General features: G+C 31.5%; 3 protein-coding genes across 3 annotated transcripts; 2 read left to right on the forward strand and 1 right to left on the reverse strand.

Moving 5' to 3' along the window:
• The first annotated feature begins 2,629 nt into the window (after nucleotides 1–2,629).
• LOC146957765 (exocyst complex component EXO70A1-like) lies at nucleotides 2,630–9,682 on the forward strand. The gene is made up of 12 exons (XM_085738852.1): nucleotides 2,630–2,864; nucleotides 3,040–3,135; nucleotides 4,685–4,890; nucleotides 5,011–5,256; nucleotides 6,020–6,158; nucleotides 6,699–6,911; nucleotides 7,041–7,246; nucleotides 7,628–7,825; nucleotides 7,931–8,030; nucleotides 8,872–8,990; nucleotides 9,075–9,221; nucleotides 9,305–9,682. Exons 1-12 carry the CDS (start codon nucleotides 2,703–2,705, stop codon nucleotides 9,420–9,422), a joined length of 1,950 nt encoding a protein of 649 aa, XP_085594978.1. The 5' UTR covers nucleotides 2,630–2,702; the 3' UTR covers nucleotides 9,423–9,682.
• A 563-nt stretch (nucleotides 9,683–10,245) lies between these two features.
• Nucleotides 10,246–13,281, forward strand: LOC146957766 (Nuclear transport factor 2 (NTF2) family protein). The gene is made up of 7 exons (XM_085738864.1): nucleotides 10,246–10,313; nucleotides 10,404–10,488; nucleotides 11,148–11,231; nucleotides 12,135–12,174; nucleotides 12,541–12,609; nucleotides 12,728–12,837; nucleotides 12,925–13,281. The coding sequence occupies exons 1-7, from the start codon at nucleotides 10,304–10,306 to the stop codon at nucleotides 13,058–13,060; spliced, it is 534 nt and encodes a 177-aa protein (XP_085594990.1). The 5' UTR covers nucleotides 10,246–10,303; the 3' UTR covers nucleotides 13,061–13,281.
• A 9,313-nt stretch (nucleotides 13,282–22,594) lies between these two features.
• LOC146957767 (protein SMAX1-LIKE 3-like) lies at nucleotides 22,595–25,908 on the reverse strand. Its single transcript, XM_085738876.1, has 3 exons — nucleotides 24,652–25,908; nucleotides 24,307–24,532; nucleotides 22,595–23,991 (listed from the first exon to the last, which is right to left on the reverse strand). Exons 1-3 carry the CDS (start codon nucleotides 25,836–25,838, stop codon nucleotides 22,858–22,860), a joined length of 2,547 nt encoding a protein of 848 aa, XP_085595002.1. The 5' UTR covers nucleotides 25,839–25,908; the 3' UTR covers nucleotides 22,595–22,857.
• Between the last annotated feature and the right edge of the window lie 506 nt (nucleotides 25,909–26,414).

Here is a 26,414-nt window from a genome sequence, read left to right on the forward strand (position 1 = left end):
TACCAAACAACCAAAAAATCATTTCACTTTCCTCTCACTTTCTATTCACTTTCATTCCTTCAACAATCTTTCCTTTCACTTTCTTTCCTTTCACTTTCTTTTGTCATCCAAACAAGCGATTAATGTCTTGAAATATGCTACAAATTAGTAATCCTTGTTTTACCTTAGTCATACATGATATAATTATTTTCTATATTTTATTCCTTATAGTATTATTAATTAATGTTCAAGTAGTTAGAGACTAAAACAAAATAATGATGATCAATTGTAGCATATGTACACTTCAAGATTCAAGATATTGAGAACTTTAGAGATCAATTTTAAAAAATCGAGAACGAATAAAATAGTTTTTAACGAGACCAAAATGCAACATCTGCAAAAATTGAGATACTAAACCTAATTAACCCTTAAATATTTTTTTAGAATGTGTGATATTATCTCTTTTTATATATTACTCGAATTTTAATTATATGGTTTTGCATTGTTTGTTTTACTGTAGGCAAAAAGAACAATAAAGGTCACCAGATGTCGGTTGGAAAATTTTCTTCCAAAAAAAAAAGAGATGTCAGTTGGAAATGAGAGTATGCAGAAGTAAAAGAAATCTCAATCGCAATATGAGATGTCATTACCCAATAAAGGTCGATAAAGGTCACTAATGTATTTTTTTTTTTTTTGTTGATATGAGTAAGGTTGTAAACTTTTTTATTGTAATTTGTAGTAATGTTTTAGTGCAAACAAAAATTCCAATCTCCATTTGCGATTATTGTGATAGGAGTAAGGGTGCAAACCTGCTTTATTGTAATTTGAAATGATAAATTTACCTTTTTTTTCAACATGTTTGTGGTGATCTTTATCCATGTGGTATTGTGGTTTTGATCCCCTATTTTTAAAACTGAATTTTTGGTCCTTTAATTTTAATTTTTCTTGAGTTTTGATCCCCTACTCCGTTTTGAAATCAATTTCGATGATGTGCCCTTATCACTAATGGCGTGGTAGTGATTATTTGGACAAATATATTATACAATATGCATGTCATTATTAATTTGTTTAATTAAATAATTCCATTTTTAAAACCGTACACATTTAATAAACCAAAATACTTTCATCGTCTTCATCGTGTTCATCATTTTCATCAATAAACTCATAAATTTTAAAAGTACTTACATCAAAATCATATTCAATAAACCTAAAACATCTTCATAAATCAAACTTCCAAAATTCTTTTTTTTTTTTTTTTGACGTTAAACTTCCAAAATTCTTAATACACCTTAATTTACTAAATCTAGAAAAACATCTTCAATTCCACCGCACCTCCATCAATTGTGAGATAACCCAAATTTCTTTGAAACGTGATTTTTACGATACACTCAAACTCTCAATGATGATTTGAAAAAAAACAAAAAAGTATCCCTTCACGACTTTTACAATTGTGACAGAACTTCTCCAACTGTCTCATCCTGGTTAGCAACAGAGAGCGATCGAGGACCACCAAAACTTCTCCGTTAGCAAAAAGAAAGGGACGAGCAATAAGCGTCACTTGTGGATTATACTTCCTCATCAGACGATGACATTCCATAGAAGACTGAAACGAAAAATAAAAACTCCAACATCATTCACCGCAACCTCCTCCACAGACCCGACAATTCTTTGATTGTGCATTTCTTCTTCTAGTTTTTAACTCATTCATTTTTTAAAGTGTAATTTGGGTTATGTCACATATGATGGAGATGTGGTGGACATCCAAACTCCAAAGATTTGGTCCAACGACCTTAAACTCGGAGGTTGTGGGTTTGAGCCCTACTAGTAGGGGGATTCAGATTTAAAATGATCCAAATAAAAATCGCAAAACGATTCAAAAAAGTTGAAAATCACACAAAATCGAGTATTATTGAATGTGTTTGGATGTCCTTTTATAAAAACCAATAAGATCAGATTTTAGATTAAACTGCATACATATATCTTGATACTTATATTTCTTTATTAGTATAAGATAAGATATCATATTAATATATTATTCTTTGGTTTTCAATTTTTTAAATACTACTTATTAATTTAATTTACTATTTTTTTTGTACCATTTCATATTTTTCAACATAATCAATCATTGCCATTTCATAGTATTATTAATATGTTATATTTTACCGCAACTGTATTATTTTAACGTGTTTTTAAAATAAAAAAAATTAAATTTATAATTTGAATACCCAAATACCATTCTATATTAAACTATATTAAATTGAATATGATCATAACATATTTTTTAAACCAAAATCTTCAAAACATAATCGAATCGAACAACATTTAACTTTATCATCCCCTCGCCTTAAATTTGTAATAGAAAATAACACACACTCAATAGTGCACTTTTTTTCTTCAAATTACTAATTATCCATATCATCATTAATAAAAAAATTAATTATTTCCTTCAAAAAAAAATTAATTATTATCTAAGGAAAAAAAGATGAAAATCCTAACAACAATGAATAAAAAAAAAAAAAACAAGACACTCTGTCAAAGGAAAGAAAGACAGGAGGTTTTGGGTTGTGTCTACCAAATCCTAAAACTAGTGTGGGACCCGCTGTTCTAACATTCTAACATCATACACAGCTGCTACCAAATTCAATAACTTGTGATTTCATTCATCTTCGTCTTTTTTTTTTTTTTTTGCTCTGTCTGAAACAACTAAGAAAAAGAAGAAGAAGATGGGTATAGCAATGGGTGGTACTGATTCACTGAGTGTAAAAGCAGCCATGATGAGAGAGTCTCTTCAAAAAAGCCAAACTATCACAGACAACGTTGTCACCATTCTTGGTTCCTTTGACCACCGTCTTTCTGCTCTTGAAACCGCCATGCGTCCAACTCAGGTCAATTTCACCTTTTTTTTTTTTGTTTAAAAATTGGATTTTTAGATTTGGGTTTTTGTTGATTTGACTTGTGTTTGACTTGGTCAAGTAGTGATTGGAATTTTGGGGATCTGAAGGGTGTTTTGTGGATTTGTGGTTTTTGAAAGTTGGATTTTTTTTGATTTGGGTGTTGCAGATTAGGACACATTCTATTAGGAAAGCCCATGAGAATATTGATAAGACTTTGAAGGCTGCTGAGATTATATTGTCTCACTTTGATCAATATCGTCAGGTTAGTTTTACAATGATCATGGTTTTACTGGTTTCTATAATGTTCCTACATGATCTGTTTCTTACAAAATAGGTTTTTGTTTGTTTACATTTAATCTGTTCTTGTTGATAGATTTAAAGTGAAAAATCAAATTCTCTGTTCAATGTCAATCACTAAAGGATGCATAGTATTGTAAATGTTAGTTCAGGTTAAAACAATTATCTTTCATCAATCTGGTGTTGAGAGAGTTGGTAATGTGACTCTCCCCCCTGATGAAGAACTCAAGTTCTATTACTGAATGAACTTTCCCAGCTGGGAGATATCCCAATCTTGTTTGAAAAATTGGGTATCCCAATGCCAACTTGGGAATTAGTCCTGCTGCAGGCCCAATATCATTTACCAGCCTAGTGTTGAGACTTGAGAGAGTTGGTAATGTGACTTTCTCCGATGGAAAAAAAAAAAAACACAGGTTCTATTAGACTATTACTGAATGAGTTTGCCCAGTTGGAAGACATCCCAATCTCGTTTGAAAAACCGGATATCTCGATGCCAACTCGGGAATTAGTCCAGCTGCAGGTCTAAATGGTCTAAACTGTGGGGATACCTAGTAAAGGTTAAAAGACTTGAATTATAGTGGTTTAATATAAAAATTGAGAAGAAAAAAATTTACAACTTTTTTAATGTGCGATTAATTTTTTTTTTGTTCCTCAATGCTATTACTATCATTTTAACTTTCTTTCCGCTATTGCCTTTTACCGAATTCACGCATGTCTGTTACTTGTATTTTTTAATCAATAGCAATGTGCAAATATGAAGGCCCAACTCTAGTCTTATTTGGTTAGCTTCACTGGTTTTTGCATTAAGATGTAATTTAGGATTTGAATTTTTTACATCAGAAATTTTACATGTCAATATTTTGTAATGAACCCTCACCAGTCACCATCTTTATGGATTATGTTATTTGGTAATGAATTCTTTAAGTCCTAACCTATGCGCTTCTTTAACTTGCTGCTAGAAGCTTTCATTAACTCATCATTAGAACACATAGACTATATATAGCCAATTTAGTCCTTGTAAGACTTGGATAATCTTTACATCTTGTGCTAGTTTTTGGGTTGAGTTAGGCCTAGCTAACGTCCAAGTTCTAAGAATTTCCTTCATTTTAATTACACTGCCTTTCTTTTTCTATCTTAATTTGTAATGGTAATTGTGAAGTGCTTTAAATGATTCCCTACCTTAATTTGTAATGGCAATTGTGAAGTGCTTTAAATGATTCTATTAAGCTAAACATCGTCCTTTAACTCCATATGAATTTATGAAGTTAAACTTCATTCTCTAGCTCAAGATGATTCCGTTAAACTAAATTTCATGCTTTAGGGGCAGAAAAGGTTTTCTGTCCACATGCTTCCAAAAAATTAGATACTGGATGATGTCAATTTAAGGACACAACTTGTCTTCGTAGAATATTTCGTGCAGATATATGTTATCCTTTTTATGTACCTCGTTATGACCCCTCTCTCCCACACACATACGATTACGTTGTTTGATGGTATCTTTGATCTGTCAACAGGCAGAGGCAAAAATACTTAAAGGGCCACACGAAGACCTAGAAAACTATCTTGAAGCAATTGCTAAGTTGAGAAGCAACATTCAATTTTTTGGCAGTAAGAGCAGTTTTAAGAATAGTGATGGTGTTGTCAGTCATGCCAGTAGTTTGTTAACTAAAGCTATTTCTAAGCTACAAGATGAGTTTAATCAGCTATTATTATCGTACAGGTTTGTATTTTGTGCTTAGTGGTGTTCACCTTTTCGTCTGTTGGATGAAAAGTTCATTTGTTTGCATAAACTCAATAATTAATCAGGCCCTCAAATTTCTTTTGTCCCACGTGACTACAGCAAACCTGTGGAACCCGAGCGCCTCTTTGATTGCCTTCCAAACTCTATGCGGCCTTCTTCAGGATCACCTGGTAATGAGGGTGAACATAATGGCAAGTCCAACCACCATTCTGACAACAATAATGCTGATGCTGTTGTATACACACCTCCCGCTCTTATACCACCAAGAATTTTGCCACTTCTACATGATTTAGCTCAGCAAATGATTGAAGCTGGTCACCGACCACAGTTACTCACAATATACAGGTACTGCTTTGTTTAGTTGACTGTTGCATTGTAAAAGGAAAAATTAAGATTTTCTTGCTGTAGAAACTCTACAACAACAACAACAACCAAGCCTTATCCCACTAAGTGGGGTTGGCTACATGGATCAAATTATGCCATAGTGTTCTATCATAAACCATATTTTGGTCCAACTCATTGTTGTAGAACTCTACATTTTAAAAAGTTATAAATGTAACAAGTATGAAATTTAAATATTTAACATGTATAAGGATGTGAAGAATGTAGGAAATAATTAAGAAAAATCTTGTGAGTTAAGGAAGTGTCAACCCTAATTGGATGGGGATTGTTTGATCCCTAGTGATTAGTTGAGGAGCCTTTCTAGAGTTATAAAATTGTTCAAAAACCTTAATTAAGGAGTGACTTCTTTGATGTATAAGTTGAATAATTTTTTGTCTGTAATGAATATTGTTATAGTTTAGACACAATGTGTATCAACCTACAACATTTTATATAGTCTCTGCCTGAAATCTTGTAAGTAGGTCTAGGTACACTGGATCGGAATCATACAAGACAAAATGTGTTTCTTATACCTAATATCACGATGAGAGTAAGAAATTAATGAGACATATGCTGAACCATGGGTTTAACTACTCACAAGGATTGGTACACACATACCTATAATGAACCTAGACACCTAACATTAAAGTGAATTAAAGTGCTCCTATTGTACACGTTTCCAACAATGAGAAATATAATTAGCATTATCATCATTATTATCATGCAGGGAAGCCCGTTCTAATGTATTGGAAGAAAGCCTCCAAAAACTTGGAGTTGAGAAACTCAACAAAGACGATGTTCAAAAGCTACAATGGGAGATTTTGGAAGCCAAAATCGGAAACTGGATTCATTTTATGCGAATAGCAGTAAGTAGATTGTAAAATTGGTACTTTGTTTGTTTTGTTCTCGTTAAATTTTAAATTGTGTTCAAATATGTAATTATAATTAGGATAATGCTGATTGTGACGAAAAAGTAAAACACGAAAGGCAAGAATGAATATGCTCCATTGATTTTATACGAACCCACCGCATGATTTCCGTTAAAAAAGGAGATAAACATTTTTAGCTCTTTACAGCAACCCACATGTATATTCTTGCGTTTCTTGTCCGTTTTCACTAGTAACAAATAGCACTTCTCTTATAATTATATTTGTGTGAGAATATTATACAATATATTATAATATCTTTTATATTAATCTAGAGTATATCTTAGGATCAGATTTTATATTACTTATTATTATTTTGATTTGTTCCTGATTTAGGATTGAGTCCGTGTATTGCTATAAATAGGGATTAGAATTGAGTTTTTTGTATCAAGCTACTATTCAGCCAGTATCAATAACATTCCGAGGGTCTTAGTATTTTCTCTATTCCTTTTATCTAAAACCTCTCAACAATATGAACAGGTAAAATTGTTGTTTGCTGGTGAGAGGAAAGTTTGTGATCAGATATTTGAAGGCTTTGATTCACTTTCGGAACAGTGTTTTGCTGAGGTGACTACAAACAGTGTCTCTATGCTACTTAGCTTTGGAGAAGCAATAGCCAAAAGCAAGAGATCCCCCGAAAAATTATTTGTACTTTTGGACATGTATGAAATAATGCAAGAGCTGCATTCAGAGGTATGGCTTTTGACTTATAAAATCATAAATCTCAATGCAATATCATTTCTGCATTGGTCTCATAAATTCCATAGCCTCGATGAAATTTTTTATTTCCAATGCTGACTTTCTATGTTTGACAACTTGCAGATTGAAACACTTTTTAAAGGCAAAGCTTGCACTGCAATAAGAGATGCTGCGACGGCTTTGACAAAAAGACTTGCGCAAACAGCGCAGGAGACCTTTGGAGATTTTGAAGAAGCGGTTGAAAAAGATGCTACAAAGACTGCAGTAACAGATGGAACTGTTCATCCTTTGACTAGCTATGTTATTAACTATGTCAAGTTTTTGTTTGAGTAAGTTTTTGTTCATCATCTAATCTCAATTTCGTAGCCACATCATGAAATTAATTCTAGCATTCCTTGCCGTGTGCACTCATTACAGAGATGTTTGTCATTATTTATTATTTCTGCTTACACAATTAGATTAATTTTTTTTAAAAAAATATTTTATAGTTTTGTGGTGTTCTGCTCATGGACATTTTCTAATGCTCATTTTATATTCAGATTAAGGAATTGTGGAATATCATATTTCAATTTCATATTTTTATATTTAGGAGAAATTACATATTAACATTCAGTTTCTCTAAGTTGCATGTGTGTTGATAATTTTTTTTGGGATCTTCATCGTGGTTCTTCAAATATTGGACCTGATCAGAATTCTTCAAATTTTTGCAGCTACCGTTCCACCTTGAAACAGCTTTTCCAAGAATTTGAAGGTGGAAATGATTCTTCCCAGCTAGCTACTGTAACTATGCGAATAATGCAAGCTTTGCAAATCAATCTAGACGGTAAATCAAAGCAGTATAAAGACCCTGCATTGACACATCTTTTTCTCATGAACAATATTCACTATATTGTCAGATCTGTTCGGAGGTATGTCTTCAACATATATTGGTTATTAATTTCTTCGAATCAATAGTTTTATTATGCACTGCAATGGTTCAAAGTTATTACTCTCCAAATCTTTTTCTATTTCAGATCTGAAGCCAAGGATTTGCTTGGGGATGATTGGGTACAAAGACATAGGAGGATTGTGCAGCAGCATGCAAATCAATACAAAAGAAATGCTTGGGCAAAGGTGTTATTCTTATGACTTAATTACTACAGTACTACTACATGTCTTGCAGCTTTTTTATACGTTTATTCCGATATTTTGTTAGTAGTAATACGAGCAAGTGGTTGAGTAGATTTGTTAGTAGTCCCACATTCCTTAGAGATATGGCCTAAGTAGTGCTTATAAGATTGGACAATCCTCACCTTTCAAGCTGGTTTGGTAGGGTTTAGTTAGGCCCAACCCATGTTTTAAGATGGTATCAAAGTCTAACCCAGATCTGTTGTTGAGCTTCACACACCGTTCACACTTCACACACTTTGGGCCTGGGTGTGTGTTCGAAATGTAGCCTTAATTGTGGTATGCCACTAGCCCGCCTAATTGCGGCATTTGGGTTGCCTTCATTGAAGTCAATGAGTGGATTTAGTCCCACATTACTTTGAGATATGGCCTAAGTAGTGTTCATAAAGTTTGGACCGCCCTCACCTTACAAGCTGGTTGCTACGTGTACTCAAACTCAGAGAACTCAATGATTGAATGAGCTCTGGGGATGAAGAATAAATTTAGAAATATTAGAGTTTTCGAGAAGAAGATAAGTTATGTGAAAATATAAGTTGTTTTCATTCAAGAACCTTGGGCTAGCAATATAGCTAAGGCATTTACAAAGTGATACATTGGAATATTCTAGAATCCTTTCCACTCACAACTTGCCAACTCAGCACATAAAACTAAATGGAAAATCAAATGAAAACACAAAATACTAACAGTACATAAATACTGTAAAAGAATTATACAAAAAGAACCTGTGTCTGCTTGTTTTGTTCTTTGTAAAGTATAATTACTGAATTTTGATTCTTTTGCTTGGCAGATTCTTCAATGCTTATCTATTCAGGGACTTGCCTCATCCGGTGGTGGGAGTAGTAATGCAGGTGGTGATGGTGGAACTGGAAGTAGTAGTGGTGCTTCAAGAGCACTAGTTAAAGAGAGGTAACCTTTCATTGCTTTTTTATGAACTTTCAGTTAGGGAGAGTATTCGTCCTTTTGACATGCTTTTTTGTATTGTGTTGTCAGGTTTAAGCAATTCAATATTATGTTTGAGGAACTCCACCAGAAACAATCACAATGGACAGTTCCAGACAGCGAGTTGCGAGAATCTCTTAGGCTTGCAGTTGCCGAAGTCTTGTTACCTGCCTACAGATCATTCGTGAAACGTTTTGGGTGCGTTGTAATCCATTATGACATTGCTATCCATTAATATTGTATGTGATATATTATTTAACAATGATGTGTAATTACTACAGGCCTCTAGTGGAGACTGGAAAGAATCCTCAGAAGTACATCAAATACACAGCAGAAGATCTAGATCGAATGTTGGGCGAATTTTTTGAAGGAAAAAACATGAGTGAAACCAAGCGATAATCGAAAAAAGAATGGTATTATTATTATATCTCTTGGGCATTGATTTAATAAGAGGGGTGAATGTTTTTTCTTCCTTAGATTATCTGTATAGTATAGTTTAATTGATTTCTTGCTTGGGTTCAGTCTCCAAAGCATTTGATTGTATACTAGTGATTTTAATTTTATGAAATTTTACTAGTCTTGAGGGCCAATGTGAATGTAACAAAATTTCAATCCGGGTTTTATTTCCACTTATTTTTTTTTTTTTGAGGGGTTTTAAACTTGATTTATCGTTTGTGTTGCATATCATTTTTAACTGTGCTAAACTGTAAACCGTGATAAATGTATTTAAGTCTGCACTAGCATTCCTTCCCCCAAGCGTGTGAAAGTAATCTTATTTGAATTGCATTCATTTATTTTCTGCGTGTAATCCTTGAATATATTATAAATTCCAAACAAATATTAATCACATACAAGTCATATTTTGATAAATTTAACTCAAAATAATGTAATCTTAAAAAAATACTATTTGTCTTAAAACAAAAGTCTAGTTGAAAAATTGACTTTTGAATGATATGATTTGAGCAAACAAATTGAGTTGTTCTTGAAACGAAAACGAAAAATATAGTCATAATCACATGCAATGAAGCTTAGCTGAGTCGTGCCGTTTTATTTGAATTGATAAGTACTGTATTTGAGAGATGGAGGCATGGCCACGTTGAAGGCCAAGGCGCCACCAACACATTCCTCTTCTTTCTCTTCCCGCGGTTCATGTTTTTTTCTTATTTATTTAATAATTAAACCTTCATTTCATATATAAATCAAATATAGAAATGTACAACTTGACACGTTTTAGACACATCACTCCCTCAACTTCTCTGTGTCTTTCCAGAAAATTTGCAATGGATGCTGGTAAGGAGGGACGAATTCCTCATCCTAATTTCTTTCTTGTTATGATTATTATGATTCTCAATCATAATTTCCGTTTTCTTGAATTTGAAGGAAAAGAGACTAGTTACAAAGAAGCATTTGATTCCACTGCCAAAAAATCTATTGCTGATGCCATCATTCCTCATATTCTTCGTCTGTAAGCACTCTCTCTCAAATCTCCACAATACTTAACGCCAATTTGTATTTCTATCATATTCATTGCAACACTGTATAACTATAATTTATATGTAACAGTAACACCAACACTTCTGAAGCGAGCCAGACATGTGGTTCCATTTAATTACTTTCATTTTATCAAATTATTATTGATAGATATCTACTTGTTAGTGTCATCACTCAATGTCTTAGGTTTGATTCCCCCGTACCAATTTCAGTGAGCTAGTCCATTAAACGACTCCCTCAAGTAGACAATGGGATTGGACCTTTGGAATAGTCAGTCTTTGGCCAGGATACTGAGTTTTCAAAACAAATAAAAAACGTGTTAGTGTCATGTCCTTGTCTTTACCGGTGCTTTATAGGCTATAATCAAATTCAAGTATAAAAATGAATTGTATTTTATTTATTTACTTTTTTTTAGCGGAATGGATTGTATTTTTAGTGTTTCTTAATAAGAAGTCCGTGAGAAGTTTATTTCCATAATGTAGCAAATTATTACTAGTGTGCTATGTCTTATGGTTTGGATCATGCTAGGTTTTCAAGACATGCCTTCTATTGCTTATAACTTCAAACTGCTATCGACTTTATTTTCAACTACTGTTGTATTCTTATTGTATCGACGTTGGTGTGGTATTTCAGATATGGATCATGTGCCACGGCTCGCGATTTTGAAATCTATGCCCCAGATGCTTCCTTTGAGGATCCCCTTATGCGTGCACAAGGGTATGCATTTCTTTCCTGCCCTTTTCGTCTTTCCTAAAATCGTCAATACTAAATATCATGAACATTCTTGTACTTGTACGATGTTATATATCTGGTATGATATTAAACAATGGGAAGGATTAAGCTTGATGTTTCAAGTGTACCCAATAGAAAGGTGAACTATGAAATAAATTGGTTTTTTAACTAGCTTTTTCATTGAAATCTTATTTAGTGATAACTGCTCTATGTCTGTACTAAAGATTTTCATTGAATCTTAATCAGAAAAGAGGTTTGTTTGTTGTCTATGCTTCTTGATGGTGAAATCACGGAATAAATGCAGCCATATGTTAGAATATGAAATTGAAACAAAGTCTTTTTCTTTTACAGTGCTAACCTTGGCATGATATTAATGTTACAATCTGACTTACCATGATAAAGACTTATAGCCCCTAACCAAATCTAGGAGCTTTTTTGTACCACCAAATTTGATGTCCCAATGTGCATATAATGACACTACAGAATGATAAAGAATAGGGAGGAACAAGTTGTCAATTTATCGCCTAAAAAAAATTGTCAATTTCCATTCCCTTTTTCTAGTAAAAAATTTGCCAATATTTGGCATACTTCCCTTTTCCCTTATATGTATGTAAAGAACCTGTCAAGGCCTATTTTTACATTCAGCAAGCCTAAGTTTTTGTGTCAATATGCAGCCTATTCCACACTCGTATACATTTGATCCCTATACCAGCATATTTGTGGCCTTCCGCAATAATATAAACCTATTGACGATAGCAGTTAGCTCTTTTGTACTACTCTTTTGAGCATGGTTCCAACTATTTAGATCATTCAAATTCTGTTTTATTTATGGATACATTCTGTTTTAGGGTAGACTGACGTAAATATTTTTAAAAAATGATGCTGCAGGGTGAAGCAGATCAAATCAGCATTCTACTCTCTCCCTAAGGTTTTCATTACCTCTTATCAATCACTTTGTCTCCTTCTTCACGTTGATCTTCATTTTGCTTTCGACTTGTTAGATTTCGATTTCGATCTGCATCTAAATAGAACCCATAGCCATGGAATAATAAAAGTCTTGAGATGTAAATAGTTATAACAAAACATGATTGACTGCCTTAAATTAGAAAGTTGGTGTATATTTCTCTTGAATACGTTTCTTACACAAACAATTGTTCCAGTTAAAACAGTTCTCTTTATAGTTTATTTCTATAATGATTTTTAATGCGTGATAAAGTTATCTTCTAAACAGTTTCATCATTTTCTTCTGAATATTTACATATTGCAAACATCCTTTTATCTCCTTGTTTCTTAGCTGTTTAGTGAGTCAAAGATTGTGGAATACAGTGTTGAAGAAAATATAGTTTCACCAGGAAAAGGAGAGGTTAGTAAATCTACTGTCAGTTAATGTAGTATGCAAATCTTTTGTTCTTCTCAAAGTACAAGTGCTTGCTTGATCTCTTAGTGGACGATCCAAATTCATATTTCATGATGTTATGCAGATATTAATTGACAATAAACAACACTATAAAATCTTGGGGAAGGATATAGATATGGTATCGCTAATCAAGTTGTCTGTTGAGGAGGGTAAAGTTATTCGCCATGAGGACTGGTATGTATTAATCTCCTTAGCCTTATGTTCCTTTTTGGCAATAATAATTCCTGATGGGTGACTAAGTTTTGTATTTACATCAAATAGGTGGGACAAAAAACCAATTTCTAATCGAGAAACCGTAAAGCTGCCATTGCTTGGCCGAGTTGCAGAAATGACTCGCAGGGGTTCTATGCTAGCAACTCATGTGTTTATGAGGTTCGGGAAGGATCCAACTGTTTGAATAACTAGGATTGATTAAACATATCTTGAGCTTTATTATAAACGGGTTTGTACATGAGACTAGATACTTGGCGTCGTTCTTTTAGTTTTGATGAATGCTGAACTTCTATGTGGAACTTAACTTGTGGAATAAGTTTTCAAATCCCAGATAAGTATCGATATAGTTAGTTATCTCCTATATGTATTTATAATTCAAAGCATATTAATAATATTCTCTCTGTATATGGTGTTCTTTTTTCTTTAAGTTTTGGGCAAATGCCTGTTTTTGTATTTACTTCTTGTACTTTGTTCAATAACTTTTGGCAATAATGGAGATGGGAGTGAAGTTTTGAAGGTTGATATAATGAAGATGGGAGTGAAAATGGATTTCCATCGTCATATTGTATGTTAAAGTGTAAAAAGTTACTTTCAATTTACTTTAATGTTATAGGGATTGGTGAGGATGAAGTCATGCTTGCTTTTAACATGTTCACACATATTTTTAACCAAGCAACTATAAAGTGATTTGCACTTATTGAACAAGCATAGTCTACATTGTCACCTCGAGGAAAATCTTGATTGAGCAGTTAAGAAGATCGATATTTAATATAGGGTATGTTTGTTTAGTTATTTAAGAAAAAGTGATTTTTAGATTGTGCAAGAAAGTTACATTTCAGAAAAACTGAATATAGGGTATGCTTGCTAATTTTTTATTTTATTTTTACTTTCTGCACAAGCAAACCAGAGTTTTAATTGTGCAATTTTTCAACTAAAACATTCAATAATTGTGCAATTTTTCAACTACAAAATTGTTCAACTAAAACAGTCATGCTTTTATCATTACCATATTTGTTCTCCTGCCTGATCTTATCTGAGTAGCTAATCATATGGAACTCTGTCAAAATTTAAAACTAATCGTACGGAGTATGCACACTAAGGGTAAAATATATTTCAAAATATAGACCCAACTCTTCAAAACTCTCCCCTACAAATATCTAAAAAAACTCCCAAACATACTCTAAAGTTTCATACATACTATTTAAATGTGTATGAAGATAAGAGAGAACATGTTGATTAATAAGTCACATTACTGTATAAGAAACTGCTAAATTAGATGTTGAAATTTCAAGACTCGTTTAACAAACACAACAAATTGAGTAGAGTAAAATAAACTCTATGCGAGATGTATTTTTTATTTTTTTTTTATATCGAATAATGTTATAAATTGTAAATTGTATTAATGTGAATATTTTTCGGATGGTAAAATGCTGCAGAAATATTTGATATGTTGCGACGCGGATTCGAACCCGTAATTCTTCACACCTCTCCATTTGAAGTGTATGATTTTTGCTGCTAGACTTTTTTGAAAACAAAAAATAAAAATGGATTGAATAATCAAAAGCATCTAATTTAAATTTAGTAGGATATATGCACTTTTAATTCTAGGGTGGCAATCGAGTTGGATTTTCTTCTTGCAGCTGAGGTTAATTCAATTGGGTTGTCCATCTTCTTTACCTCCAAAATCTTTTTTTCTTTGTTTTGAAGGGACCTCCAAAATCTTAATAGAGCAAATTGGTGATATTTCTATATATCATGTGATGAGAAAGGCTAATTAGGCGGCGGATATGCTTGCCAGCTAGTAGTTTACACTCTTCAAATTGCTACATCGTCTAAGCCAGTACTTCTTCTTTTTGTTGTATTAACTTTCAATTTGTCAACAAATTTTAAACTCAACTGATAAAAAATACTTAGATAGTTAGATTGGACAGCGTAACCGGAATTTTAACTCTAATTTCTCCATTTATGTGTGTCAGTTTCTAATGTTCATTATCATTTTAGCTATCTATAAAAACTTTGAATCTTCCTTAAAAAAAAAAAAAACTTTGAATCTTGATGGGGTGTTAACCTATTGATATTTTTTTTTTTTGTCTCTTGGGCTTGGCACCTTGAAACCACCCAAAAAATATATTGATAACAAAAATATGTTAAAAATACAGATGAACTGCTAAAATATATTATATAACAAATAGTTTTCCACTTGTACTATTTAAAGTATTACATTCACATGCAGGTTTGAGTTAAGAGTCAAATTGTCAAAATATGGTTAATCAAATTCCATAATTTAAATGTCTTAATATTTTTTTAATAGACACATATATTTAATGGAAAATGCTAACTTAGGGCACTTGTTAAAAAATCAAATATACTAATAACATTTTTGGAAGCTATGTAATCAATTATTTAAAAGTCTAAAAAAATGATTTTTTTTTTCAATACAAAAGTTCCCTTCTTTTTTTTTTTTTCATTCCTTAGCATGACCCATATTTAAATTGTGAAATTTAATTAGATGTAAATTTGTTAAACTATTTTACAATGTACAATCACAAAAAATACAAAGGAAAATATACTTAGTGTTACCTATAACTTCTCAAAGTCTTACATTTTTGTCATATTCTCAGAAGCCCAAAATAAGAAAGGACCATAAATGTGTATGATATCATGGTCAACTTTATTTTCCACCCATTCTTGTTAACTTCCATGACAAATTCCTTTTTGACTGGTCATCTCTAATGTCTCAGCCTTTACAACAGAGACCATTCCATTCCAACACAACATCCTCTCCCACTATCCATCTATGTTTGTCCCCAGCTAGTTGAAGGATCCGAGGTCACTAATAAGTAATGCTCTGAATGTGTCTGTGCCCTAAATTATACACTGATTATTGGGAGTTCTAGATCCGAGAAATCCCTTACTTTCATGCAAAAAAAAAAATTCACTTGTAATAGAAAAGAAGTGAGAAACTGAAAAGAGGATATGGCCTTCTACACATAAAGGCAAAAGCCATATTCAAGCTTTGCTTTATTATTTTTATTTTTATTTTTTGTTTTCTCTCTTTCCTAAAGACTGCAAAAGCTTCATTGTGTGGAAACTTTGTCTCCATGCCAATCTCATATGCCACTATCTCATCACTTGCCTCAAAAGTTTGAGGTGTTATGGGCCATCCATCTTCTAACTAGGGTTAGAAAAGAACATGATCAATATTTCAAAGAAAAGAGGAAAAGATGTATTGCCTTTGAAAAGGATCAACATTTTGAATGCTTTAGAGCGTTAATATGACCCCTAAAAAGAATACAATTAGTGGGGTCATGCTTTTGATCAAATTCTCTTTATCTTTACCTTTTTTCGATTGTAATGATTTTTAGATCATGTTTGTAAGATTTTTAAGTGTCCACAACGACTGATGCACAATATCTTGGTTTTTAAAGAACCTTTTGGCCGTTGGGATGTGTATGTGTAGTACAATGTACAATCATATCTTAAATTCTAAATTAAGAATCATAAGATAAATATACAAATTTGAATAAAATGGTGATGTTGTAGTAACATTTTTAATTTTTTTACTACTAAAATAGATATATTTATTCAAATTTGTAGGATACATTGAAAGCAACATATATAAATGTAAATGATACATTTAATTCCATCAAAACCAAGAACATGTTTGAATGAGAATTTTTTGAGTTAATGTAATTTTAGAGGATAATTCAAGCTTTTCTGTGTAAATTTTATTGTTGGACAATAAATTAGAGAATTTGAAAAATGAAGATATTTTATAAAATAATTTGTCATAGACAAATTTGGCAAATTTCACAAACTATCTAAACAAATACTAATAATTTAAAATTTCTTTTTTATTGGATAAAATGTGAATCTTAAGTTGATTCTTATAATTCGTTCAAGTTATGCAAATTGGATTCTATATGCTTTAAAAATTTACATATTCGACCCTATTTATTTTTTGAACTTTGAAAATCGGTCCATATAAATTTAAAAATATTACAATTGGTCCTCAAATTTTAAGTTTTGTAAATTGGTCTCTATTGTCATATTTTGAAACTGTTTTATCAACTTTTTGAAATTTCAAATTTGACCAAAATGTTTTAAAATCTTCAATTTTTATCACGTTTCATTATATATTTATTTATACTTTTATTCCAAAACTTTTACAATTCATAAAAATAGCGCAACATATTTTAAAGGGTTAATTATGTTTTTGGTCCCTACAAAATTGCGACCTTGTAAGTTTAGTCCTTACTTAATTTTAATAGCATTTTTAATCCCTACAAAAAATTTCTGCACTCAATATTAGTCCTTACTCAATCCAAATTTGTTTAATTTATGCTTAAACTCTTAAGTTTTTCAACAATTTTTTACAGGCGTGTTAAGAACGTTATTAAAAGGTCCTCCGAAAAAAATATTGCAAAAATTTGATTTCTACGTCCATATTTTTGTTACTTATATCTTAAACTTTTGTCGTTTTAAAAAAATTCATATTTAATTTATTTCATGTTAAAAAATTATAGATTTTAGTAAATGAACCTTTCATAGTGTTTTAAACTTGTATAAAAAGAATCGTTAAAAAATTTAAGAGTTTAAGGATAATTAAACAAAATTTATTTTAGCAGGGACTAAAATTATAAGTAAATTTTTTTTTGTAGGGATTAAAAATGCTATTAAAATTAAGTAAGGACTAAATTTACAAGGTCGCAATTTTGTAGGGACCAAAAACATAATTAACCCTATTTTAAAAATGAATTTTTTGTATTACTCTTCCTTAAAGAAAAAACTTAGAAATGAATAGAATTCAATTGAAGCATTTGAGTTATCTAAAATTTTCAATTACCTTATTTTAACTAACATTTGATTCCTTAATTTCCCCATCATTTGGTTTCACCTTCATGTATCCTCCGGACCTATAAGCTTATCCAGCCACACCCATTGTGCTAGCCAATAATGAATCCTTCTAAATTATGGATATACTAAATAATTAATAATAAGCACTATAGATGATTTGCTTCAAGAGAATTTCTTGTTCTAGCACGTTCTTGCAATATTTTAAATTTTATGAAACAGAAACGGCAGACTATAGTGGACTACATGCTTCATAAAAACAACATTTGATCATAAACATATTTTTTTATTTAATTTTCACTTGGTTGATCCTATAAAGATTGTAGTCCAGAAAAGTTTCTTTCTGCTGTCGGCTTGTGGAGATTAATTCAATCCTTTGTCCCTCCTTAACAAAGCAATCCTATATCTATATTAGTTAATCAATATAAAATAGCACCACTAATGGTAAGTAGAAAATCAAGGAGACTCTCACCTATAGTTTATTTTAGAACGATGTTTATTTGATTATTTTTATTTCATCACTCTAGTGTAGTATACATATTAATATTGTAGATATATGGACAAACTAAAGGTGTATGAAAACGATTTTTGCATGTTTAAAAACTATAAGCATAAGATTTTCTATTTGACAAAGGAAACTAAAAATTGTAATCTTGATCAATGGGTACTGTGCTCGAGGACTTACTTGTCTTGTCTTAATGGAGTGTGTGACTGTGTGAGTTAGTGGTGACAATAGTTTGCAACGTTAGCACTTTTTTGTTAAAGGTGATATTAGTGGTTTGCATGAGAATCGATTTATAATAACAACCCACATATATCCTGGATGCCATTTTATGAGAAATGAAACAAAATAAAATTTAATTGTAAAATTTTGCTTGTATCCATATCGGATGTTTTACGGTTTACATATTTTATATCCTCGTTTTATTTAAGATGATTGATTAATGTGTACGAAAAGTTTGTTAGTGCACTTGGAGAGATGTAAATGTAAATATCTATATAAGCGAACTTTGAGTGGAAAGATCTTATCTACCTTTGGACTGAGACATCATCCTATTACATCAAATTTTTCTCATAAAAATAAAATTAATGAGTATGAAGGTCATTCAATATTCCTTGCAAAAACTTTCCTTACAAAAATAAACATGAAGTTAAACGCTTCTAGTGATGTATTATTAGTTAAATTGGGATGTGATTTTGGTGATGTTTGGAAGGTTTACGAGACATGCCTGGTTAAGTTTATTGAGCAGGAATCATCTCAATTTTACGAGACACGTCATTTGGAAAGAGATAAATTTATTGAATATATATCCAATGAGTCTATCTCTCTTCAAATGACATTTTATACTAAATAGAGAGCATCATAGCTCATAGTTGATCCTATTTTATTCAAAAAAATCTTATATAATTCATGTACGTCTTAATTAATAATCTAAGGATGTGTCTCCATGATCTTGACTCAGACGGTCGAGACACTATACAATACATGCAGGAGTCGGGGTTCAAACCTCGTACACCCTACTTTCTCATCTTAAGAGGTGAATTTTTAGTCAATAACATATTTGACAAAAAAATAATAAAGTCCGAGGATAATAGAAAAAAATCTTGATTGAAGTATATATTGAAAGTATTGAAACCACTCAAGTTTTGGTTTTGAAATCTAACAATTAACTATAACACCTCTTTGAAAAAATAACTACTAATATTTTTGGAGGGAAAGAGTAACGATGAAGTAAATAGTTTCAATCTATTATTGATTGATGATGCTATTTTATCATTGAGAGTCGGTTAAAGATTGGTGACCTTGAAAACATTGAAAAGAAAAGTAACTCTATCTTTTCAAAAGGCCCTAGGTTTCTTGTAAGTTAGGGAAAGCACATAGATTTAGATTTAGATTAGTTCACACATTTTTGTTTTTGCTAAAGAAAGGTCAATTTAATTTTTGTCCCCTTCTTTGCATCTTTTAGAGCATGAAGAATCAACTTACCACATCTTTAAAGCTTTTGACACTTTGTTTAGCAATACTTGGTTGATCACTTGAGTTTCGTTAACTTTTGTTTTACCTAGCTACTTTCAAGAGAAAGGAAAATAAAAAAGAAAAAGAAAAGAGAATAACGAACGAGTTCTTTAATTTTATGCTATATATATTTATTAATTGCTTAAAGGATGCTAATAATGTTTAAAAGAGTTTAAGAAAAGAGACGTGTTTTATTCTGCAATATGTGGTGGGTAGTTTTATTTCTTCAAAAGGAAATCCATCTAAGTTTGGAGACAAATATTAAATGTTATAGTTCACACCTTAACAATGGTAGCTACATAACTTGTCAAAAAAGAAAGAGATAGCTACATAAATCTACCACAAGGATGGTAAAAAAATTGTAAGTACATTTGATATGTTGGAGCGCAAGTTTGAACAAACAAGCGGTTCATCACTCACTTCTCTATATGTAGTGTATGATTTTCTCCGCGCTAAACTTTTTTGACAAAAATAACTCTAATTTCATCCATATTTTGATGGTTAGTAATGAGCGAGACAACAAAGAAATCAAATTATAGGACATTCCAATTATATGGATGTAGTTTCCAAACATGACATTGGAATGTATGTGCTTATTCCAATTAGCATGCTACTGCTTAATGATATTCATGTACTCCCTCCGTCCCAGATTAAGTGAGTTATTTGTTCATTTCACATATATTAAGAAAAATGTATAAATGAATGAGAGAGAAAAATGATTTTAAGTGCTCTTGTTAAGTATTGGTGCATTCTACACTATCATAAATGCAAAGTAGAATATATTGAATTGGGAGTGACGAAAATAATATTAATTAGAGCTATAATTGAAAAAAAATAATTAATATTGTATTGAAAAGTGAAATGGATCAGTTATTTTAAAATAATATTTTTTTACAAAAAATTCACTTGTTGCGGGACAGAGGGAGTACTTGATTTCACGAGCTGCTTTTTAACTCCTACCATTCATGATAAAATAATTTTGAAACGAATAGCTTTTGAGCAAGTTGTTTTATTTCTTTGCATAATGCTTACGCTATGAATAATTCTTTCATCAACCTTTTCAAATCTTTAATTAACTAGTAATGATATTCAAACACTCATTTTTTTCCTTCACCTGTGATACTGGTTAATCATATTAAAAAATATGATTAATTCAACTTAGAATTTTCTGATAAAATTATGGTTAATTCAATTACATGATTGACTAGTATTTCACAATTTTCAACTTGATCTAAATTAATTATTGTATCATTGACACACATTATGCTTTGGGTACTTTGTCATCAAATATAGTTTTTGGTCTTTAAAACAAAACATATACAAAATTTAATTAACCCCAATCGCATGTGATTAACTAGGTGTTGCACTTATAGCGAAAATTGAGTGTCAATGAAATATTTTTACTAATTACTCCATCCGTTTCAAAATGAATGTCGTTTTAGGTGTTTACACACATATTAAGAAATGCAATGATTAAAAGAAAGAGAATGATTATTTTACCAAATTATCCTTATTAACTATTGGTTAGTTTTAAAAGTAATACTTTGAACTAGTGTGCAGAGTATTAATTGGAGGGTACAATTGAAAAGAAAAAATTATTATTGCATTGGAAAGTGAAAGTGACATTCATTTTGAAAAAAAAATATTTGGCTAAAGCGACACTCATTTTGAAACGGAGGGAGTAACTTTTTTCTCCCTTGAGCTCTATATTTATAGTTCCTAATAAAATGCTTTTAAACTGTATATCTCTAGATTAAAATATATATGTTACTTAATTAGGTTTTTATTTTGAGAGGTTAATTAGGTGAATTATTAGACACATAATGTGTTCTTAATATAAAGATGTGACAGTATAAAACTCACATTGTTTGCTGAAACCAGTCACCCTTAACAATAGATTAGATAAACATTTGTAGTAAGCATCATGAATTCTTAATATACTCCCTTCAAAAAACATATTTGAATTCTTAATATAAAGTGATGTGACAATATATTCTTGGAGATTTTATTTTTGTTTGTTCCTCTTCTCTGTTTGTTAGCATGTTAACCCTACATACTTGCACTTTTCATGTTTTTTTAGTACCATTGACACTTTTTTTTTTTAAAATAAAAATTTGAGGATGCAAAATTATCATTAATAATATGACATCGATGACCATTATTTAAACTTCGTCTCTTAAAGTTACAAAATCAAATTCTTACGATTGAACTAACATCACATAAACAAATAAAGTGACACTAATGATATTTTTACGAATGATGCCATGATTATTTATATTATGTCTCAATATTACAAATTCTGAGTACCATTGACATATTTCACTTGTACAGCAAAACTATATACTTTTTTTATCAACAGTGAAGAGTGCAGCCAATATTATACCACAGGACCAAGTAAAGTGGAAACAATAGTACACTGTCCTGACAAATAATTGTATGAAATGCCTGCCAAGCATTTGAGTTTGAGAGTTTTAAATTTAACTTACTTGTTTCAGAGAATTTTGGATAGTGACATCCACATGTGCTTTCTTGTTCTGCCAATGTGATTGAGATATTGTTACCAGTTAAACAAGTGAATTATTTGTTGCATATTTGTGTTAAACTATAAATATATTTAAATTTTAAAGACTAGGAAAATATAAGTTCACACTATTGAAAGTACCATTAATTTTAATCAATTAAAATTTGTTTACTAAATTACATTTATAATATGATTATATTTCTCTAAGTTCTTATTAATTGTCATTCTAGTTATATTTTTTTATCTTTTAAATTACAGACTAAGTTTTTTCATGAATTCAAAATCAGTAATTTGCCATAATACATTAGTTAAACAAAAACCAAATCTCACTCAAATAATTGGAGTAAGTTAAAAATATATACAAGCTTATCATATACCATCTCCATCCAAGCTTGAAAAATACATGCATATCAACTTGAATTATCAAGCTATATATCTAAAAGTTTGCATTCATGTCTTTTTTTTTTTCTTTCCCCACTAATAACTATAGCTGAAAAACAAACAAGTAGAGCAAAAAAAGGTAAAAAATAAAAAAAAGAGTTACACCCAAATTTAACATATATAGAACATTTTTTTTTTCATTTTCCTATTACAAATTAAAACTAATTTTCTTGTCAACTAACTCAAGAATACCAATGTCAGCATTATCATGATCTTCAATGGCTATATTCAGATCCAAAGAGAGGTTTAGACTATTTTGATGATCCTCTATCATGGTCTCTTTCCCTTTGTTTTCAGCACATGATGATTGTGGTGACTTTGACACTGAACTGAAGCTTTCACTACTGAAAATGACAATGGCATCCTTGAGTGGAACAGATTCACCATCAGGAATTGTTATACTTCCACATTCAATTGCTTTCTTGATACCCTTTTGAGTAAAGCGATCAACTTGCTCAAAATCTTCCATGAAGAACACTCTATGAGGATTCTCATTCACTGCTTCACCAAACCTTTGCAAATAAGTGCTTCCCAACTCATCTCTTGGTCTTTTCCTTTTGGATTTTTCATCACTTGAGGAATCGTCATTTCCTAGGGAAGAGAAAGTGCTCATGCCAATTGTCATAAAGTTGTTACAAGATCCAAAAACAACTTTAGCTAGTTCCTTTGAGATATTCTCTCTGGCTTGAGAATCATCACCAAGAAAAAACATCCATGTTTCTTGCTTATGATTTTCTCTTTTGAAGAAGTTGTTCCCTCTTTTTCTCATTCCTGATCTACAAAAAAGGACAGTACTTGCAATCTCTTGAATGATTTCTTTATGTTGTGGAAACTTGTTCTCCAAGGCATCACAGAGAATCTTGAGATTCTCTTCATTATGTTCGTTGAACATTTCAGTACTTTCTAAACCATCCACTGCTTCACTTGAAGAAGCTGAGTTTGGACTTGAGTTAGGATTGGACAAAAGATCTGGTTTCGGAACATTTCTATGTGGCATGAACATGATCAAGTTACCATCATAGCAATCATCATCATCACCAGCACTTTCAGTGTATAATAACTCACACTCTTTTGGTACCTTTTCTTGTTCAGAAATTATAGGCCAATTTAGTTGGCTTTGTTGGAAGTTAGACTTTTTTTCAAGTGAGGAAAATGAAGTTGGTGATGAAGGTGATGACGATAAAACAAACAAATCTTGTTTGTCAAGAATGGAAGGGTGTCTGTGTATTGAATTGCATACTGAGTTCCATTTCTTGCAGAGATCCTTAAGTCTTGCATTTTCCTATTTCACATAGAAAGAAAAAGATAAGAAAATAGAAAAAGGACAACCTGTTTTTGCATATATATAGTTAAAGACTAATGCATATACACTGTCACCGTACAAAAATTTCACACTGAATCAGTCGTAAGTTCGTAACTGTTGGAGTAAATCATAAAAGATATTTAACTTTTATCATAAAATTTTATCATAAACACCATTAAAGTAATTTTGTTATTTGTCGACAGCGTAAAGCATTTAGGCTGACAGTGTATCAAAATGAAACTCGAATGAATTTTTCTGAACCAAGTAAGTGTATGAGACTATTATGAAACAAACCTGATCTTCCACTGTGTAACTTCTTTCTTCCTTACAATTTTGAAGCCATGTTGGCAAGCTTGAACTGCATGCTTTCTTGCTTATATTGTTACTCAAACTCAGAGCTTCATTTTCAAATTTTATTGAACAATCTCTGCAGCAAGTTAGTTGCTTTCCAACTCCTACTTTATCTTGAAAAGTCAAGTCATTGAATAATACCATACTTCTCTCCTTAGCTTGAAAATCACTATAAATAATGTAAAACATAAGAGGTGTTAATTACAAAAAAAAAAAAAAAAAAAAAAAAAACTCAATAATAGAAGTAAGAACAAGAGTTTCAAAAGAAAACAAAAATCTTAAATTTACCTGTCAAAGTTCAAACTTAGGCTTAAGCTGCCAACAGGAATTGTAAAAGGATGAAGCTCCCAAATAGTTTCTAGGGAAGGGTGAGATATTTTACACTTCATGTATGTTTTAAAATTTGCAATCCCCATAAGCCATAATCTACCACTCTCACCACTTCCACTAACCAATTTTTTAATCTCCATTACCATATGCTCAACAGAACAATAGTAGTTCCTTTTTTGTTCACAGTAACTTGACCAAAACTCAAACAACCATTTCAAATCACCTAAATAAAGAATAACCCCTCTTCCCATATAGCTTTTCACAAGGCTTCTAACTTCCACAAATTTCTTTTCAACTTCCTCTTTACTAATATTCCTAAAACATATAAGAGGAAGACTCACAAATTGTACATATCTTAACTCCATAGGAACATTACCTATCTCAAACCTTTCCATCACTCCTTTAGCTACTCCCTCAGCATTAGAAACACTCTCTCCTACAATAACAGTGTTTCTTTTCCTTTTTACTAATTCACTCAACACACTTGTTACATCATCATTGTTAACACAATCTATAGGTTTGGTGTATGAACCACCAAGGCTAAGAACTTGAGGCTTAAGGCTAAGTTCTTTGGACTGGTTTTTATGATATTGATCAGAAGAAACTTTTGTTGAAGAAACTTCATTTGGAAGAGCTTGTTCAACTTCAACTCTTGATTTCACAAGACTGCTAGAGAAACCAGCTTCTCTCATAACTCTACTAACACTTGGATCATCAAGAATAGAGATTATGAGCTGTTCAACTTCAATTTTCAAAGCAAGAATATGCTGCTGTTGCTGATTCTCGATCGTTCCGCGTCTTTGGTGAGCCTGAGCACGTTTGAAAGCTGCAACCAAAGCATTGGAAAGTGAAGGAGTGGTTGAATATTGAGGACCTAATAGTGGACTTTGTGTTGATGCAGGTAAACGGTTGAGTGCAACATTGAAACAAAGCTCAAGAGCTTTGCATTGAAGAGGGTGAGAGTGACATTGAAGACAAGCTTTTCTTAACAGTCCTGTTGAAGTTGCAAGCATGGCACTAGCAACATGAAGAGGTGTAACTTGTGCATGACCTCTTCTTGTTGCTAGATTCACTGCTTGTTTAACAACAGTTGCAGCTTCTTGTGTAAGTGCTTGAAGCTGTATACTGCAAATTCCTCCTCTCATGATCTTGAAAGAATATTGATTTGAAAAAAGAGAGAGAGTAGAAAACAAAGGCTACTAGTTGGTTTGGTACAATTAGAGCAAGATGTGGAAGATATAGATATAATGTGAGAATTTTGTGCCTTTCTTGTCAGGGAGGTAAATTTTGGCTTTTTATATGAAACTTTCTCTTTCTTTCTTGTACATGCAAAGGTATATGGATTAACAAAAGCTTCTGTTCATGATACTGAGGGAAGTATAAAATATATATATATATATATATAGAAAAAGTAAGTAAATAGTGAGTATATAGCTTTAAACATTATGAATGGAAGGAATAAACCACTTTTGTTAAGAATAAGCTTAACTAAAAACATGAAAAAAAGAAAGTAAGAAAAAGAGAAAGTGGATAAAAGGGTATTAAGCAAACAAAGAGGAAAAAGAAATAGAGGACTGTCTGTCTGTTTGAATAGACAGGAAACTACAGTAGTGGTGTGGGTATAGGCTTTAGCTTTTATCTTTTTTTGAGGAGAAGAGAGAATAATAATGCTTTGAATGATTGATGGAATAATGAATGGATCACAAACTACAAATAAAACA

The sequence above is a fragment of the Medicago sativa genome, chromosome 1 (genome assembly GCF_051527215.1).
Source record: "Medicago sativa cultivar Bolivia chromosome 1, Bolivia_mono, whole genome shotgun sequence".
NCBI classification, from domain to species: Eukaryota; Viridiplantae; Streptophyta; class Magnoliopsida; order Fabales; family Fabaceae; genus Medicago; species Medicago sativa.

Excerpts from the sequence above, each read along its gene's own strand:
- LOC146957765 (XM_085738852.1), top strand. The coding sequence starts at position 2,703 with ATGGGTATAGCAATGGGTGGTACTGATTCACTGAGTGTAAAAGCAGCC. Across the intron at positions 6,159-6,698 it reads TTCATTTTATGCGAATAGCA|GTAAAATTGTTGTTTGCTGG; the intron begins GTAAGTAGATTG and ends CAATATGAACAG. Across the intron at positions 7,826-7,930 it reads ATTGTCAGATCTGTTCGGAG|ATCTGAAGCCAAGGATTTGC; the intron begins GTATGTCTTCAA and ends TTTCTATTTCAG.
- LOC146957766 (XM_085738864.1), top strand. Across the intron at positions 11,232-12,134 it reads CCCCTTATGCGTGCACAAGG|GGTGAAGCAGATCAAATCAG; the intron begins GTATGCATTTCT and ends ATGATGCTGCAG. Across the intron at positions 12,838-12,924 it reads GTTATTCGCCATGAGGACTG|GTGGGACAAAAAACCAATTT; the intron begins GTATGTATTAAT and ends TACATCAAATAG.
- LOC146957767 (XM_085738876.1), bottom strand. The coding sequence starts at position 25,838 with ATGAGAGGAGGAATTTGCAGTATACAGCTTCAAGCACTTACACAAGAA. Across the intron at positions 24,533-24,651 it reads CTAAGTTTGAACTTTGACAG|TGATTTTCAAGCTAAGGAGA; the intron begins GTAAATTTAAGA and ends CATTATTTATAG. Across the intron at positions 23,992-24,306 it reads GTTACACAGTGGAAGATCAG|GAAAATGCAAGACTTAAGGA; the intron begins GTTTGTTTCATA and ends TATGTGAAATAG.